At 43.7% G+C, this 15,041-nt stretch overlaps 1 protein-coding gene and 1 pseudogene across 1 annotated transcript; both read right to left on the bottom strand.

Annotated features, from left to right (window-relative positions):
• Positions 1–909: 909 nt before the first annotated feature.
• Positions 910–1,973, bottom strand: LOC147622148 (uncharacterized). The gene is made up of 2 exons (XM_086823555.1): positions 1,465–1,973; positions 910–1,426 (listed from the first exon to the last, which is right to left on the bottom strand). The coding sequence occupies exons 1-2, from the start codon at positions 1,971–1,973 to the stop codon at positions 910–912; spliced, it is 1,026 nt and encodes a 341-aa protein (XP_086679681.1).
• Positions 1,974–2,375: 402 nt separating this feature from the next.
• On the bottom strand, positions 2,376–13,284 carry LOC147622147 (small ribosomal subunit protein eS27w pseudogene; annotated as a pseudogene).
• Positions 13,285–15,041: the final 1,757 nt, after the last annotated feature.

Raw genomic sequence — 15,041 nt, 5'->3', positions numbered from 1 at the left:
TTGTCAAACAGAATGAAAGAAACCTGACTGTCAAATTAGATAACACTTCCAGAATACTTAAAAATTTTGCATCATAATTCTACCTTGAATCTGATCTAATCCTCCACACCTGTTTTGACATAATCAAATTTGTAAAACCTGCTTCACATTCATCAAATATCTGCACTTGACATCCTCCAAGTTGAATGCTATCAAAACTACCTTTGTCAAATAAATCTAAACCCAAATCTGCCAAATAGTCAAACTGATCACCAACTTTCTTCACAATGAAAACATTTTGAAAGTTAGACAGAACATTTCTCATCAACATCAGAGATTCAGATACTTCAAAACCAAAATTTTAACCCTTATAACTTTTGCAACTTCCCTCATAAGATTTTGACATTCCGTTTGAATCCTCCAGCGATCAAAATCAGTCTCAATCAACTTGTGTAGGTTTATTTGGTGTGACACCAATATGCAAGAAACCTACTGAGATGTATACAAACCAAGTTTGCTCTGAAATATGAAAATTCCATAAAAATCAGGAAAATAATCCACATATAATCCTTTAAACCTATTTAGATGTGATCTGATCCACAAACCATAAAAACTGATCACTATGCATCCTATAATGCATTCTTCATTGCCCAATCAGCAACTCCAAAATCTGCAACACATGAATATCTAAATTTTGACAATCTGCCATCATCTGTATTTTAGAATTTGTCATCCACATCTGACAACCCATTTTGCACAAATTCACCTCCATTCTGTCATCAACTTGAAAGCACACATCATTCAACAAAAATATATTTGAATTGAGAACAACTTTTCCCACATCCATTTTAGAATGCACATCCATCAAACTTAAGCTTAAAATTTCATCAGCCCGCATTTTAGGCATCATATGCTGATCCCCCAAATGTGTCAACCAATCCACTTGTTCAAATTCTTTGCAACTGAAACATCTCCTTGCTGAATATCAACTTGTGACATCAAAATATGTCCTTCAAAACATTCAGAGTCAAAATTGTGATTTCCTTGATCATCCGCAATATCACTTATATCAGTCGAAAAATCCACTTGAATCCACCAACTATCAAAATTAGCATTTGGAAACTCCTCTGGTATTCCTGCAGCACCTGAAATGTGACCATAACAATTACCAGCAACAACCATGCTTTGATGTACAAGAACGGATTTTGCTCTTGTTCCGCCATATTCCTCTGAAATACACTTGCTTGCTGGAAATTCCTCCCACTGGTTTTTTGATTGCAAAATCTGTTTATAGGGTTCAAATATCAATTCTGCAATATCTTTTGGCTTCAAATCCTCCTGTGCGGATCTTTCTGGTGGAAATTCTTCTTGAACTGACATATTTGCCAAAAATTCCTCTTCAGCAAATCTGATTTCAGAGAATTCCTCCTGATTTGATTCTTTATCTCTGTAATTCCACACACATCATCCATGGAACCTAAAAACAACTGAATCACATCCTCCTCTTCATTCATCTTGGTATCCGCCTCTTCAATTGCGCTTTGAATGACATGAACAACATCATTGCTATGTATGATCTGCTTCTCCTCACAACATTCCTCAGATGCAAGTGACATATGTAACCTAATGTTGAGCAATGAATCTTCCTCTTCCACTCCATGAGCATACTCTAGTGGTAGGTTAGGGGTATCTAGGGGCTCTTCTAGGCTCTCTTGGCCAACCTCCTTTTGCACCTCCTTCTCCTCCATCTTTGGTATCCCTACTTGATGGATTTCAATGTCCATGCCAACCCATCTGTCATCATCATCACTCAATTCCCCATTGAATTCATCCTCATGTGCATCCCTCAACTTCTCACATGCTTTTTGTAACTTCCCAATGCTTTTCCTACTGGAACATGACTTTCGCTTGTCTCCTTTGTGATCAGCTAACCATTCATATGCACTCTCTAAGTCATCCTCAAAATCCGCCAGCCTTTCAAATGTAGTTTCCATTTCCTCCCAAGATGATGCTTTATGCACTTTATGGATGATTTTATGAAACTTTGTGCATAGGTCAACCATACACCATTTCCTACATGCATCTTTATTTGAGCACTCATCCATTGCACATGGACAATCATCTACCTCATGCTTCCGACTCATGCAAACCTCACATTTTTTCTTCTTCTTCTTACCCCCCATGACACACTCACATAATTAAAATACAACAATCATTTTCAGTCCTCAAGAAAGATGCACCACACCAATCTGAGACCCATTAAATTTGCTAAACGGAGAGCCACGGATGATGTACCGAGATCCACAAAGTTCATTTAATTGGCTGCTTAAAATTGATTGAAATATTTTAAATTGATAATATTATGATTTCTCCTTGAAAAAATTACCACATAAAAGTTACCTTCTGGCTGCAAAGCAGATCCAGTCTCTGCAAATCAAAAAAACTGTCAAATTGTGTTGTCAAACTGCATTGTCAAAATCTGCCATGATCATCCTTGAAATGAACCTTGCCGCCTTACTACTACTGATCTTACAAAATAAGAATATGAAGGCTATTGTGAACTCCCTAGAATGTATTACCATTCAGCATCTGACTTCCAAGAACCATAACTACCATTGTAATCGCCACCATAACTATTGCTTGGCATCTTCTTGTTGGCACTCATCCCCCTTACAGAAGAAAGCATACTCAACCTTGAACACCCTTCATAAGCACCATCATTCGAATTACACCCTTTCTTAAAAATAGACAAACTAATTCTTCTTCAATCTTCTGCAGAGCCTGATTATGTCTGAATCAGATTTTGCCTCCTAAATCTGATTCTTCTTCAATCTTTTGCTCAGCCTGATTATGTCTGAATCAGATTTTGCCTCCTAAATCTGATTTCGCCTCCTGAATCTGATTTGGCATCCTGAATCTGATTTCAAAATAGCACCTGAATCTGATTTCGCCTCCTGAATCTGATTTCAAAACAGCACCTGAATCTGCCTGAATCTACAGCACTTGCTTTGCATGCTCCTATTGTAGGCTCTATCAACCATTGTGGTTGAAACCACCGTGAATCGCCAGTGTTTACTTTTGCTCATAGCCAAGCAGTTTTTTGCACAGGAAATTGTCACACAGGAACTGTCATTTTAGATGACTCCTACTCTTGTCAGACCAAGAAAATCCTCACACACATAGAACTTCAGTTTCAAAACACACACATTCCCCTCTCAGATCACTACTACATTGTATCTACACTCAAGACACTGAATATGCAAAGTACAGGAAACAGGAATAAGACAGATAGACTGACAAACTGCATCTTGCATTCAGAAATCCCCCATAGCTACACCGAAAATCTGCCTAGTATCAAGAACGTCCATAACTGAAAAGCCTTCTCCCTTTTCAAGAGCCAAACGACTTTTTAACTTCTAAGATAATGAAAAGTCCCCAAAATAGACTAAGGATTCATACATATGATAAAAGTAATTCCTCCTAAGGTCTAGCCTAAACAATGGATGTGAATGTATGGAGGTGATGTGATGTAAAATGGATAGATGTGAATGGATGTGATGTCATGTTAATCGGGATGTGAATGAACGATATGAGATGTGAATGGATGTGATGTCATGTGAATCGGGATGATGTGAATGAATGATATGGGATGTGAATGGATGTGATGTCACGTGAATCGGGATGTGAATGAATGATATGAGATGTGAATGGATGTGATGTCATGTGAATCGGGATGTGAATGAATGATATGGGATGTGAATGGATGAGATGTCATGTGAATCGAGATGTGAATGAATGATATGGGATGAGAATGGATGTGATGTCATGTGAATCGAGATGTGATGAATTGCGAATCGGGTAAATATGAATGGATGAGATGTGAATGAATATGATGTGATGAGATGTGGATATGGCTAAATGATGCGAGTGGATGAGATCTGAGGGTATTTGAGGAAAGAAGTGATGAGATGGAAAATGATGCGATTGAATGAGAATGGAAATTTATATGAAATGAATGTGGATTAAGTAATGTTGATTATTGTGGAAAGACGAGAGTTCGTTATAGAAAGTGTATTTATGGTCTATTTTTGAATGACTGTTTTATGTCAAGAATGCTGGGAAAATATTTTGACCGTCTTGTGATTAAGGTCGTGGAGACCTAGCTGATAAAGTTGCAACAGCTGACGGAGAGTCAATGGAGGATGTCTCGCGTAGCAAGGTCAGCCGAGGTCTTAACCAGCCTCGGTTTGATTAAAAGGTGTAGATGGCGAAGGATTTCTCCAAGGCCTTTGATGTCAAGGTCCCACCAAAGCCAGCACCATGTTGCCATTTATATAGGCAGTGATGTGTGTGAACACACTTAGAACCACCGAGGCACTTTTTCCCTCTTTAGGAGGTTTTTTCCCCCGGCTTGTATATACGCCCATTATTCTAGGGCTAACTTATCTTTGTACATCGACACAATCTAATACACTGTGTGTTGTGTGCATTCTTGCTTCTTCTTCTCCAAGCTTTGTGTGCTTTCCTGCAACCCTAATTCCAACAATTGGTATCAGAGCAGGCATCGGCTCCCAGGGCTACACCGCTAGCACCCTCCAACTCACGTTCTCCGATTGAGGTGAGCTTTCACGAGCGCTTGCAGGTCCCTATACTCTGCAGATTTACCCGTAGGGCTTTGCGTTCTGAGAAATTGCATCTGAGGTCGTTTCGGTCTCCATTTATGCATTACAAGTTCTGTACACGTGTTTTCGTCATTTTGTGCAGAAATTTTGACAGTGTAATTTTTTGCAAAACAAGCATACGTATTCTATTGTGGACCATGCTACATAGCACGAGTTGTTTTCTCTTGAGTCTTTGCTTCATTATAAGTAGCTTTTGCATTAGTTTCAGTCAGTGGCCATGGCTGATAACAGCAATGATGTATTTCGCATGTTGTCTGCTCTACTGATGACAAATTGGATGGAGATAGCAACTACCCACTTTGGGCATACATGATGCAGCATGTTTTGGTTGCAAAAGGAGTGTGGAACATTGTGCAGGGTATGGATGTACGTCCAAGTTCTGTGGATGTAGGATCTGTTGAGGATGTTGCAGGTTCTAGCAGCTCTACTATTGCTATTGTTTTACCCACTACTGAACAAGCTCGTTAGGATGGTAAAGATGCGCAGGCTCATGCCTTGATTGCACTTTTTGTCAAACGTAACATCACTCCACATATTCGTTCAGCTAAAACAGCAAAACAAGCTTGGGATATTCTAGCTGGTTTGTATGCAGGTCGTAATAACGAGGTAAAAATCTCTTACCTGCGTAAAGAGCTAGAATCGAAGATTATGCAGGAAGATGATGACATGAATGTTTTTCTTGCTGAGATTAAAGATCTCAGTAAGAGCTAGAATCGAAGATTATGCAGGAAGATGATGACACTTTCTCTGCAGAGCTGGAGGTTGTACGCGCATACGCCTGCTGTGGTACATCCTAAGCCACATTAGCTTAGGGCTTTTGAAGCCCTAAGCCTCACGGGTCTACAACTTGATTTTGAGCTGCAATGGAGGCGTAAAACGTGCGTGGGATGCAAAAGACCAGGCGGCTATTGGTTTTTTCCATGGAAGCTTGCATAAAAGCTTCATAATTATGCTTTTTCTTGCTCTAATCCTCTCCACTTTGCTCTAATCACCTAAGTAATCTTGTGAGGGCTTGTTGCTAATCCTACTCTTGATTTTGAAGCGGTGGCCAACCACATGAGGCATTCATAAGTCTCATTCATCAAAATGTCATCAAGCTTCCTCGTCATCTTCAAGTTCACAAAGCCTTCCATTTTCAAAAATCAAGAGAGTAAATAATGAAAAGAGTTTAATCAATCTTTTAATTGAACTTTCTAGGATTAAGAAGGGCTGAATTGTAAAGAAGAGAAAGGGGTGGCCTTTCCATCAAGGCATAAAATTTAAGAAAACCATAGATTTAAAATTCACAATTAAACTTACATGAAACTTGTAAGCTTTCCTTTGGCTTGAGGGATTGAGGGTTCTACTCTTGTTTGCAACAACAAAAGTGGCCACCAGCTCTTTTGGAGAGGATTTAGTCAAAAACAATTAAATTATCAATTAAATTCAATGTATTTGACTCTCGGAGGAGTAGAGTAGCAGTGCATAAACACTATTAACCTTTTACAAAGGGAGAGGCTTCTATATTTATAGGAAAAAATGAGCCTCTAACCAAGCAAACTGATTCTAGAATTTTCCACATCAGTTTGGTCGATTTTTTACCATTTTTGGGTCAGTTTAGCTCACTTTTTGGATCTAGTTGAAACAGGAGAGAGGAGAGATGAAAATATCTCATTATTTTTGAGTTTAAAACTCATCCACACATGTGAAATAGGTGCCTCCTTGATGAGGGGCATTGCCCACACTGAGGTGTCAAAAATGCATCATTTCCTCTAAATATCTCTTCTTTTTTAACTAATCGGAGAGTCAATGGAGGACGTCTCGCGTAGCAACTCGCGTAGCAACTCGTGTAGCAAGGTCGGTCGAGGTCTTGACCAGCCTCGGTTGTTCGATTAAAATGGTGAGCTTTCGATACGATGGATGAGGGACCAAGGAAGCGGCCTATGAGTGAAGCGCTAGGTCACGTGCAAAGGATCCTAGAGGGTGCTGACCATACGGTGCTCGGGCTCTAGGTCGACGACAATACCCACGCGTGCGTTGAGGAAGATATTGGAACAAGGAGTAAGAGTTGTTTTCTGAATTCGGGCATGGATCTGGTTGATTGACCTTGCTGGTGCTCAACAGACGAGTCCATGGCTCTTTTATATGGATCTGTTGCTTGATCTTGCTGATCTTCAACGGATATTCCATTTTGATATGTGAATATATTGGTGGTTACTATGATCTAGGAACTATCGAAAAGTTCCTTGAGTGGACAGGTGGTGAGCGTTCTGGTTGCCAATGATGCCATAAGTACATCGATGAAGGAAAAATAGGAAATTAGGATTCAACCGGATATTTTGGAGGATTATGATAAGTGACACTATGGTTTCATTAAATGATTATTTTAAAGACAGTTGATTTTGTGAAAAAGGTAATTTCATATTGGGTGTGTAAGTGGTGTGACTAATTTTAAGTTTGCATGAATATCCGGCTAGGGGGCCTGGGAACTCTTTTTCCTGGTACCCGGGACAAAACCTAACCAAATTCTTAATTGGATCCCATCACTACAGTGGTTGGCTAACCCACTGGGGACTAGATGGGGTTAGGATGGACTGATGGATCCCTAAAATGAGACTCAATTCTGTTATGGTACGGTAGATGAAGTGAATCCCGAATAAAAATTATTCTATGGAAAAGAATCAATAGCTGTGCCTCTCAATGAGGAAAAAAGCGTTGGTCTCTATGATCCAAGTGCAATCTTTTCCTTGATCTGACTATGGGACTTACAGGTTTGGTCAGATCAATTCAGTTCGGTAAGTCTTTTGACTACGTTAGAGTAAAATTTATCCTAGAGGAATCGCCCGTGCTTTCCGAACAGGGAAGTTTTTTCGGGTTGAACCGAGGGATTAGTCTCTTGTCTGGATATCCATGGGCAAGGCCCCGAGTGAGGGACCCTGCCCCACGTATGAAGTGCTACTTCGGCCGACGATGAGGTGTATGGTCCCGGAGTGTTTTCCCCAGCATGTAGAGGCTGGAAGGCCGAATTCTAGATCATCGGCAATATAAAGGAAAGAATAAGAGAGCCGGTTTGGCTTGTATGGGATTGATTCATGTATAAATGTTTTTAATAAATCTTATCTTTGGCATTATTGTACTATGGCAAAGGGCTGTTTTAACAAACCTTGTGAAAAGGGCCTTAATTAAGGAACATGTTTATTTATGTCAAAACAGTGTGGTAGAATTAATTAGAAAATAAAATTGATACGTGAGTAGGGTGGAAAGTGGGAGGATGGAATGCCCCGATGGCACCATCCTTACGCGGACGGGTGGACCAGATTAGTCGAGTAGCTTTCCAACAACAGATTAAGTCGAGTAGCTTTCCAGTAGCTTTCCAACAATAGATTAAGTGAGTAGCCCTGCTTTCTGCTTCCTTCAGACTTAAGGATAATTGCTAGATCTGGCTTTCTATAGTGAAAAGATGCAGGGGAGAAAAAAATACATGCTTTGTTTGCTTCCAAATTGGCATGCTTCACATATTTTCTGCATACCTTCAACTTTAAACTTTGGCAGCCCTATCACAATTCCTTTAGTCTGCATAGACTTCATTCTCTACACATTCATATGTCCAATTCTTTTATGCCAAATGTCTGTGTCTGCAACAATTCCTGAACTATTTGCAAACATCGCAGTACTCACTTCAGGCATGTTTACATCCAATGTAAACATTCTGCCCACTCTGTTGCCTTTTGCAACCAACCTGCACTTGTCTTTAAAGTCTTCAACATAACAACCATCAGGGTTAAACCGAACCTACAAACCCTGCTCAATCATCTAGCCAACTGAAACCAGATTCTTTGTTATGTTCGGAACATGAAGTACATCTGCAAGGTACTTCACTTTGCCATCCTGCATAGACAATGGCACATCTTGGGCAATTGGATGAGCAGTGTCATCCCCTGTTTCCACAAAACCTGGTCTTTCAAGGTTTTTCATCTCCTTGAACCACTCCCCATGACTTGTCATGTGGTTCGAAGCACCTGAATCAACGTACCATACATCATCTTTATGTGCTACTTTAACATTTTCAGACATGGCATTAACGACATGCTGCATAACAAACAACCTTTCATTATCCTCACTGTTTTTGCTCGAGGATGCATAGTTATTTTACTGCAATTTTCCATTTTGCATGTCAGCTTGCTTCTTATATAACAAGCTGCTTGCACATGTCCAGGCTTACCCGCAATCAAATCATCCACATGTATCATTATACTGCCTTTGCTAATTTCCACGACCTCTTTGACTCCCCCTGCCTCTGAATTGGCCTCTTCCACCTGCGTTGTTGTTGTTGTTGTTGTTGTTGTGAATTTTGGGACTGTTGTTGTTGTTGCTGTTGGCCATAATTCTGATTACCTGTTCGGCCACCTCCTTGGCCACGTCCACGGCCTCCTCTACCTTGTCCTCTTGCTGAACTTGTGTAGAAGGCCTGTTGCTCTGAACTATTTTTGTTTTGTGAAGACTGTTGGTCTTCACCCAAGCTCTTCTCTTCTATAATCAACATAGACACCAAATCTGTGAAATTGGGAATGTTTTCCCAAGTCTGAATAGACGTCTTGAAGGCCTTATATTGTGGCCCGAGACCACATAGACAGACTTCCACCTTATTATCATCATCTACTAAAATGCCAATAGATGCAAGGGATTCCACAATACCCTTGATCTTCAATGCATAGTCATTCATAGACATGCTCTTTTTTTTCACAGTATGAAGTTCATTCTTCAACTGTATCTTTCGTGCCTTGGTATTTGTTTCATAGAGCTTTACCAAGGTGTCCCACGCCTCCTTGAGGGACTTGGCATCCTATATGTGCCCAATCATAGTGTCTTGTATACTGATTGAGAGCCAATACATAACTTTTCTGGCTCCTTGGTTCCAATCCTTGAACTCTTGCAGTAGTCAGATTGATCTCTGGTATCTCCGGTACCTCTTCATGCTCACCTTCTATATAGTCCCAGCAACCCTTTCCCATTAGGAAATTTGTCAACATGAACCTCCAAGAATGGAAGTTGTTCTTATCAAGCTTCTCAATGAGCGACAATTTGGTTTATGCCATCATTTGACATCTTGCTAGACACACAAATTTACCAGAAACAGCACTCTCGTTTGTCTTGCACAAACTGCTATATTTTCTGCACAGCGGTACTGTAATACACTCAAACATCACAAACAATGACCTCAATGTGCATACATACACCCAATGGCAACTGTTGACCTCCTTGCAGCACACACAGTGTCTGCACAACCAATCTGTCTTCCTGCAGTTCTTAAAACAGAGTTCTGCAGAGAATTGATGACTTACCCGCAGTGCTCGAAATTGCCTGCTTTCTGAAAAACGAAGGTTGTAACGCGCCCGAAACGCATTTTCGACCTAGAAAATTTTATTCGATAGGATAATTTTGTCCGATAGGACAGAATAGTTGCCCTATAGCTTTACTCTCGCGAAGAAAGCTCCTCAATCAGAGATCGTTTGCCGGTTCCTCTCGTAGAGCTCCTGACAAGGGTGTAGTCATCGCCAACACAAATAGGGAAGAGTAGTTGAAGCTCTTATCCTCGTACCGCTTCTTGTGCTTCTCTTGCTTGCAGCTCAGCCCTTAGCATGAACCAGGCTTTGATACCATGAAAAGATGCAGGGGAGAAGAGAGCTTGAGCTCTTGCAAGCACACACACACTCACAAAACCCTAAAAGAGAACACACAAGGTGAGAGGCTGAAAATCTTCTTCTTCTTCTTCACAACACTCAACACACCATATACAAAGATAAGAGTACACTTAATATGAAAGGTACTCAACCAATACATACTCGGGTTCTCTATAGTGTAAACCCAACTAAATGAGCTGGCGTTATAACTATGCCAGTCTCTAGAATGGCTGTCACATAGCCTGTCATCCCACTGGCTGCATATCACCCATGATCTCACTAACCATGCCAGTGGTGTAAGTGTGGGGCCTATCCCCCAGCGCCTCACTAGATGAGCTCGATATCTCAACATATAGGCCTCTCACTCACACCACACACACCTCACTAGATGAGCTCGATATCTCAACATATAGGCCTCTCACTCACACCACACACACCTCACTCACCTCGCTCACACAAAGAGATAGACAAAACACCAAACAGAGCGCACCACTACTATCACAATACCAAAAAGAGTGATACAAGGGAGACTTTGCTCTCTGATAGTAGAAGGACTGTGGAAAAACTCAAGGTGATACATGAGAGAGTGTCCTCTTCTGTGAGAGTGTGTCCTAGACTGTCTGTATGCTGCCGCGAGAGAGTGCTCCCCTTAACTCCTCCTTGGGTGTCCTTCTCCTCGGGTGGTGCTCAAGAGGATCTCTCCCTGCCTTGGGAAAGGGAGAGGGGAAAGAAAGATGGTGCTTAGGATCTCGAAGAGGATCTCTCCCTGCCTTGGGAAAGGGAGAGGGGTGTTGCCTCCATGAGTGCCATCGAAGTTGGCCATGCACGTATGAGATGTCGAAGGAGACCAGCGGTTAGAGGGGTCAAAGAGCATTGGCGATTGGAGGGCACTGGTGGTGACGATGGTCAGAGATGTTGGAGGTGATGGTAGAAACTCTTGGTGGAGTGTGGAGGACTTGGATTCCCGTCCACAGGTTGAGTAGTCGGAGTGGTCGAAGTAGTCGGATGGCACTGACGGTCGGAGTGGTCGGAGCACACCAGCGGTGACGGTGGTCAGAGTCATCGGAGGGCACCGGCAGTGACGCTAGTCGATGGGGTGTGGAGGAACCGGCTTCCCGTCCATAGGTCCCCCACTACTACTCAACTCACCCTCGTCCCGGTGAATGCCAAGAAAACACAGGTGAGCCTTCGAGCAAAACATCCGGAAAGGAGACTGCCAGGCATACCTCATACAACGATCCTTCCAGGAAAATCTTCTAGAGAGATACAAAATAAATAAAAATGAATCAACTAGGCTCCTGGGCAACTTCATCCAGCAAGCTGTAGAAAAAAATGATTGAACATGGAGCTCCTGGGCACTTCATCTAGCAAGCTATTTCTGAGAGCTCCTAGGCACTTCATCCAACAAGCTATCACTAACTATATTACAACTATCATCCCCCGGGCAAAGCATCCGATAGAAGGCTACCTCAACAAAAGCACAAAACCAATCTAAACAATAATCATCACTGGCCACTTTGTCTGGGCAAAACTTCTGGCACGAAGTCTAGGCATACAAGATACAAAATGAGATCTGGCCATGGCCAGTATATAAGAGATCCTCTTTTCATTAACAAAAAAGGTTTGATGCTCCCAAGCATCAGTAGCATGTGCCACGGTAGCCTCCAAGAGAACGTATGCTTCAGGGGGGCCAATACTGCTCATAAATTGCCACGAAGATGGCCATACCAAGGGCTCTACAGCCAAAGGGGAAAGCTACACATGTACATGCTATGTTATGGTATTGCAGAGCGATGACGAAGGGGTGTGCCCTTGAGAGTTTCGCTGCTGCAACCCATGCCAAGAGCTCTTTAACACATTTAGATGATCCTCTATGTGCTGCAAAATGCAATGATGTGCTTCCAAAACCACAGCCGCTTCCACTAGATCTTGTAGGCATTGCACACATGAGAGATGCCTTACTTAAAAGCAAGCAAACTACTGTAGAATGGCTGGACCGGGCTACCAAGTGTAGAGGTGTAGCTCCACATGTTCCTGCCACTATGGGCATCTAGACAACATCCAAAACTTGTTGGACACAATCAAAGTGGCCACTCTTTACTGCATAATGGAGGCATGTCCTCCCATTGGGAGCATCAAACACGAGGATATCAGCTCCCCATGCCACAAACCGCTCAATGCAAAATACCCTTCCATTTTTATAAGCAAGCATGAGAGGCATATGTCTACGATGATTCATTGCATTCAACGACACACCCTTCTCCAAAACAGCAACAAAAGTACCTAGGATTTGCCCATGTGAGGCAGCATAATGCAAAGGTGAGAGGTGGTTGCGAGAGAGAGTGCCAATGGGGAGTGACGGGAGGGGGACGATGATCGCACACGAAGGGAAGTGAGGGCAGTGAGAGAGGGGGAGGGAGTCAAGTAAGTTGATGAGACGAGTAAGGTGAGAGAGGGGGGGTTGGTCTGTGGGGTGGGGGGGAAAAGGCATGGTGGGGGGGGTTGGTCTGTGGGGTGGGGGGAAAAGGCATGGTCGATGAGGGGTGAAGTAAGAGGGGGGGCAACCATTTGGTTTGTTTTTTTTTAATAACTATTATTATCATATTTGTGTTTTTTTTTAAAGGGGGGGAATGGTGTGGTGGGGGTGGCAGGAAGGTTTGCCCAGAGTACAAATCCAAGAGGCTAGTCAAAGGACTCAGCTTGACAATGTGATTCTTTCTAAATGAACTGCCCTCAATAAGTCGAGCACGACACCCTCCAGTTGGCTGGCATAAGACGGTAGAATGGCTTCCACATAGCACAACACTCTGGGAGTTACTAAACACCGTGGTGAGGCTGAAACATCCTGACATTTCCCATCCATGAAGAAGGAATTTGGAGACCGCACAAGAGGTTTCAATTTGTGTTTTTTTCCCCACCTCTACTGGAGGGTGCAGTAAGTCAATGTCATTAGAGAGAACCATGATGATCGTCGAGGGCGCGGAAGGTTGAGGATAGCTCGTTAGCACTGTTGCGACGGGCTGTAGTGCCAAAACGAGCTCCAACAATGGTGCACAACTGCGAAAGAGAGGAGGACAAAGGTTGAGGATAGCTCGTTAGCACTGTTGCGACGGGCTGTAGTGCCAAAACGAGCTCCAACAATGGTGCACAACTGCGAAAGAGAGGAGGACGAAGGGGGGTGATTGTTGCACAGGGGAGGCACCGCTGGAGGGATGGGGGGTCATGAGGTGAGAGAAGGGGAAGGCCTAGGCGTACAATGGGCCAGCGAGGGGGGCTGGTCGTGAGGGGAGAGAAGGGCGCACAAGGGTAAACGAAGGGGGGGTTGCTGGTGGTGAGGTGAGAGAGGGGGGAAAGCGAAGGGGGGGGCTGCTGTGTACACCCAAGAGCAGGCGAGGGGGTTGTGAGGTGAGAGAGGGGGGAGGCTTGGGCGCACAATTGGTAAGCGAGGGGGGGGGGACTAGTTGGTGAGAGGGGGTTTGTGAGGAAGAGGAGGTGGGGGTGTCGGTGAAGAAAGTGGGGGGGGGTGACGGGTGACCGTTGCGCACAAGGTTGAGGGGGCCCGGGGGGGGGCGAGGAAAGTGGGGAAGAGAGGAGAGTGGGGTCGGTAGAAGGAAGGGGGAGAGGAGAGGAGAGGAGGGTCAGTTGGTGAGTACACAATAGAGGAAGGGCAAGACGAGGGGGGTCGAGCGAGAGGGTGGGGCGGCCGGGGGTGAGCAAACAAGGGGGGGCGCTAGACGGTAGGGTGACAGTGACGAAGAGAAGGGTGGTGGGGTTGCTAGAGGGAAGGGGGAGAGGAGAGGGATGGTGGTCGGTGGGGTGAGAGTGAGGGAGAGTACAAGATGAGAAGGTGGGGACTCAGGAGTGAGGTTGGTCGGTGGGGAGTGATGGGAGAGGGAGACGAGGTTGGTCGGTCAGGTGAGGGTGAGGAAGAGAGGGTGGTGGGGTTGCTAGAGGGAAGGGGGAGAGGAGAGGGATGGTGGTCGGTGGGGCGAGAGGTAGGTGAGGGGGTGAGGAGTGTGTGGTTGGTGAGGAGTGAAGGGAGTGTGTGGTCGGTGAGGAGTGAAGGGAGGGGGTGGTTGGTGAGGAGTGAAGGGAGGGGGTGGTCGGTGGGGTGAGGGAGGGAGAGAGGGGGTGGTCGGCGGGGTGAGGGAGGGAGAGAGGGGTAGTCGATCGGTTGGTCGGTGAGTTGAGTGTGAAGCGGGGGTGGTCAGTGGGATGAGTGAGAGGGCCCTAAGTGGTCGATGGGTGAGGTAAAGGGGAAAAGAGAGAAAGAGAGAGGTGGCAGGTGTTTTTGTTTTTTTTTGGGCTTTTTGTTTTGTTTTTTAATAGAAAAAAGAAAACTAAGAGGGGGGAGTCGATTTTTTTGGGGAAAAATGATTTTTTTTGGAAAAATAAAATAAAATAAATATTGAGGGAGGGTTTTTTTGGGAAAGAAAAAAATTACAAAGGGGGGATTTTTTTATTTTTTTTAAATTTTTGCTTGATTGGGGAGAAGGGGAGGTTGGGTTGGTCACTGATGATGAGAGTTGAGGGGAGAAGAGAGAGGGAAGGGGAGAAGAGAGAGGAAAAGGGTGGGTGAGACGAGTGAGAGATTGATCGGTGAGGAGGTTGTGTGAGAGAGATTTTTTTTTTTTGCATCTCTTGTAAACGAAGAAGGAAAAAGAAACCGAAGAGGGGGATTTTTTTTATTTTTTATTTTTGAGACGGAGACCCGATCCTT

This window comes from Cibotium barometz, chromosome 29 (genome assembly GCF_041138505.1).
Source record: "Cibotium barometz isolate CiBa-2024 chromosome 29, ASM4113850v1, whole genome shotgun sequence".
Classification (NCBI taxonomy): Eukaryota; Viridiplantae; Streptophyta; class Polypodiopsida; order Cyatheales; family Cibotiaceae; genus Cibotium; species Cibotium barometz.
The sequence above is the reverse complement of the archived record's forward strand: the minus strand, read 5'-3'. Positions and strand labels throughout refer to the sequence as shown.

Bases quoted from the DNA above. Each gene is read 5' to 3' on its own strand.
- LOC147622148 (XM_086823555.1), bottom strand. From the start codon at position 1,973: ATGGAAACTACATTTGAAAGGCTGGCGGATTTTGAGGATGACTTAGAG. The intron at 1,427-1,464 runs GTTTTTAGGTTC...GTGGAATTACAG, and splicing joins GAGGAGGATGTGATTCAGTT to AGATAAAGAATCAAATCAGG.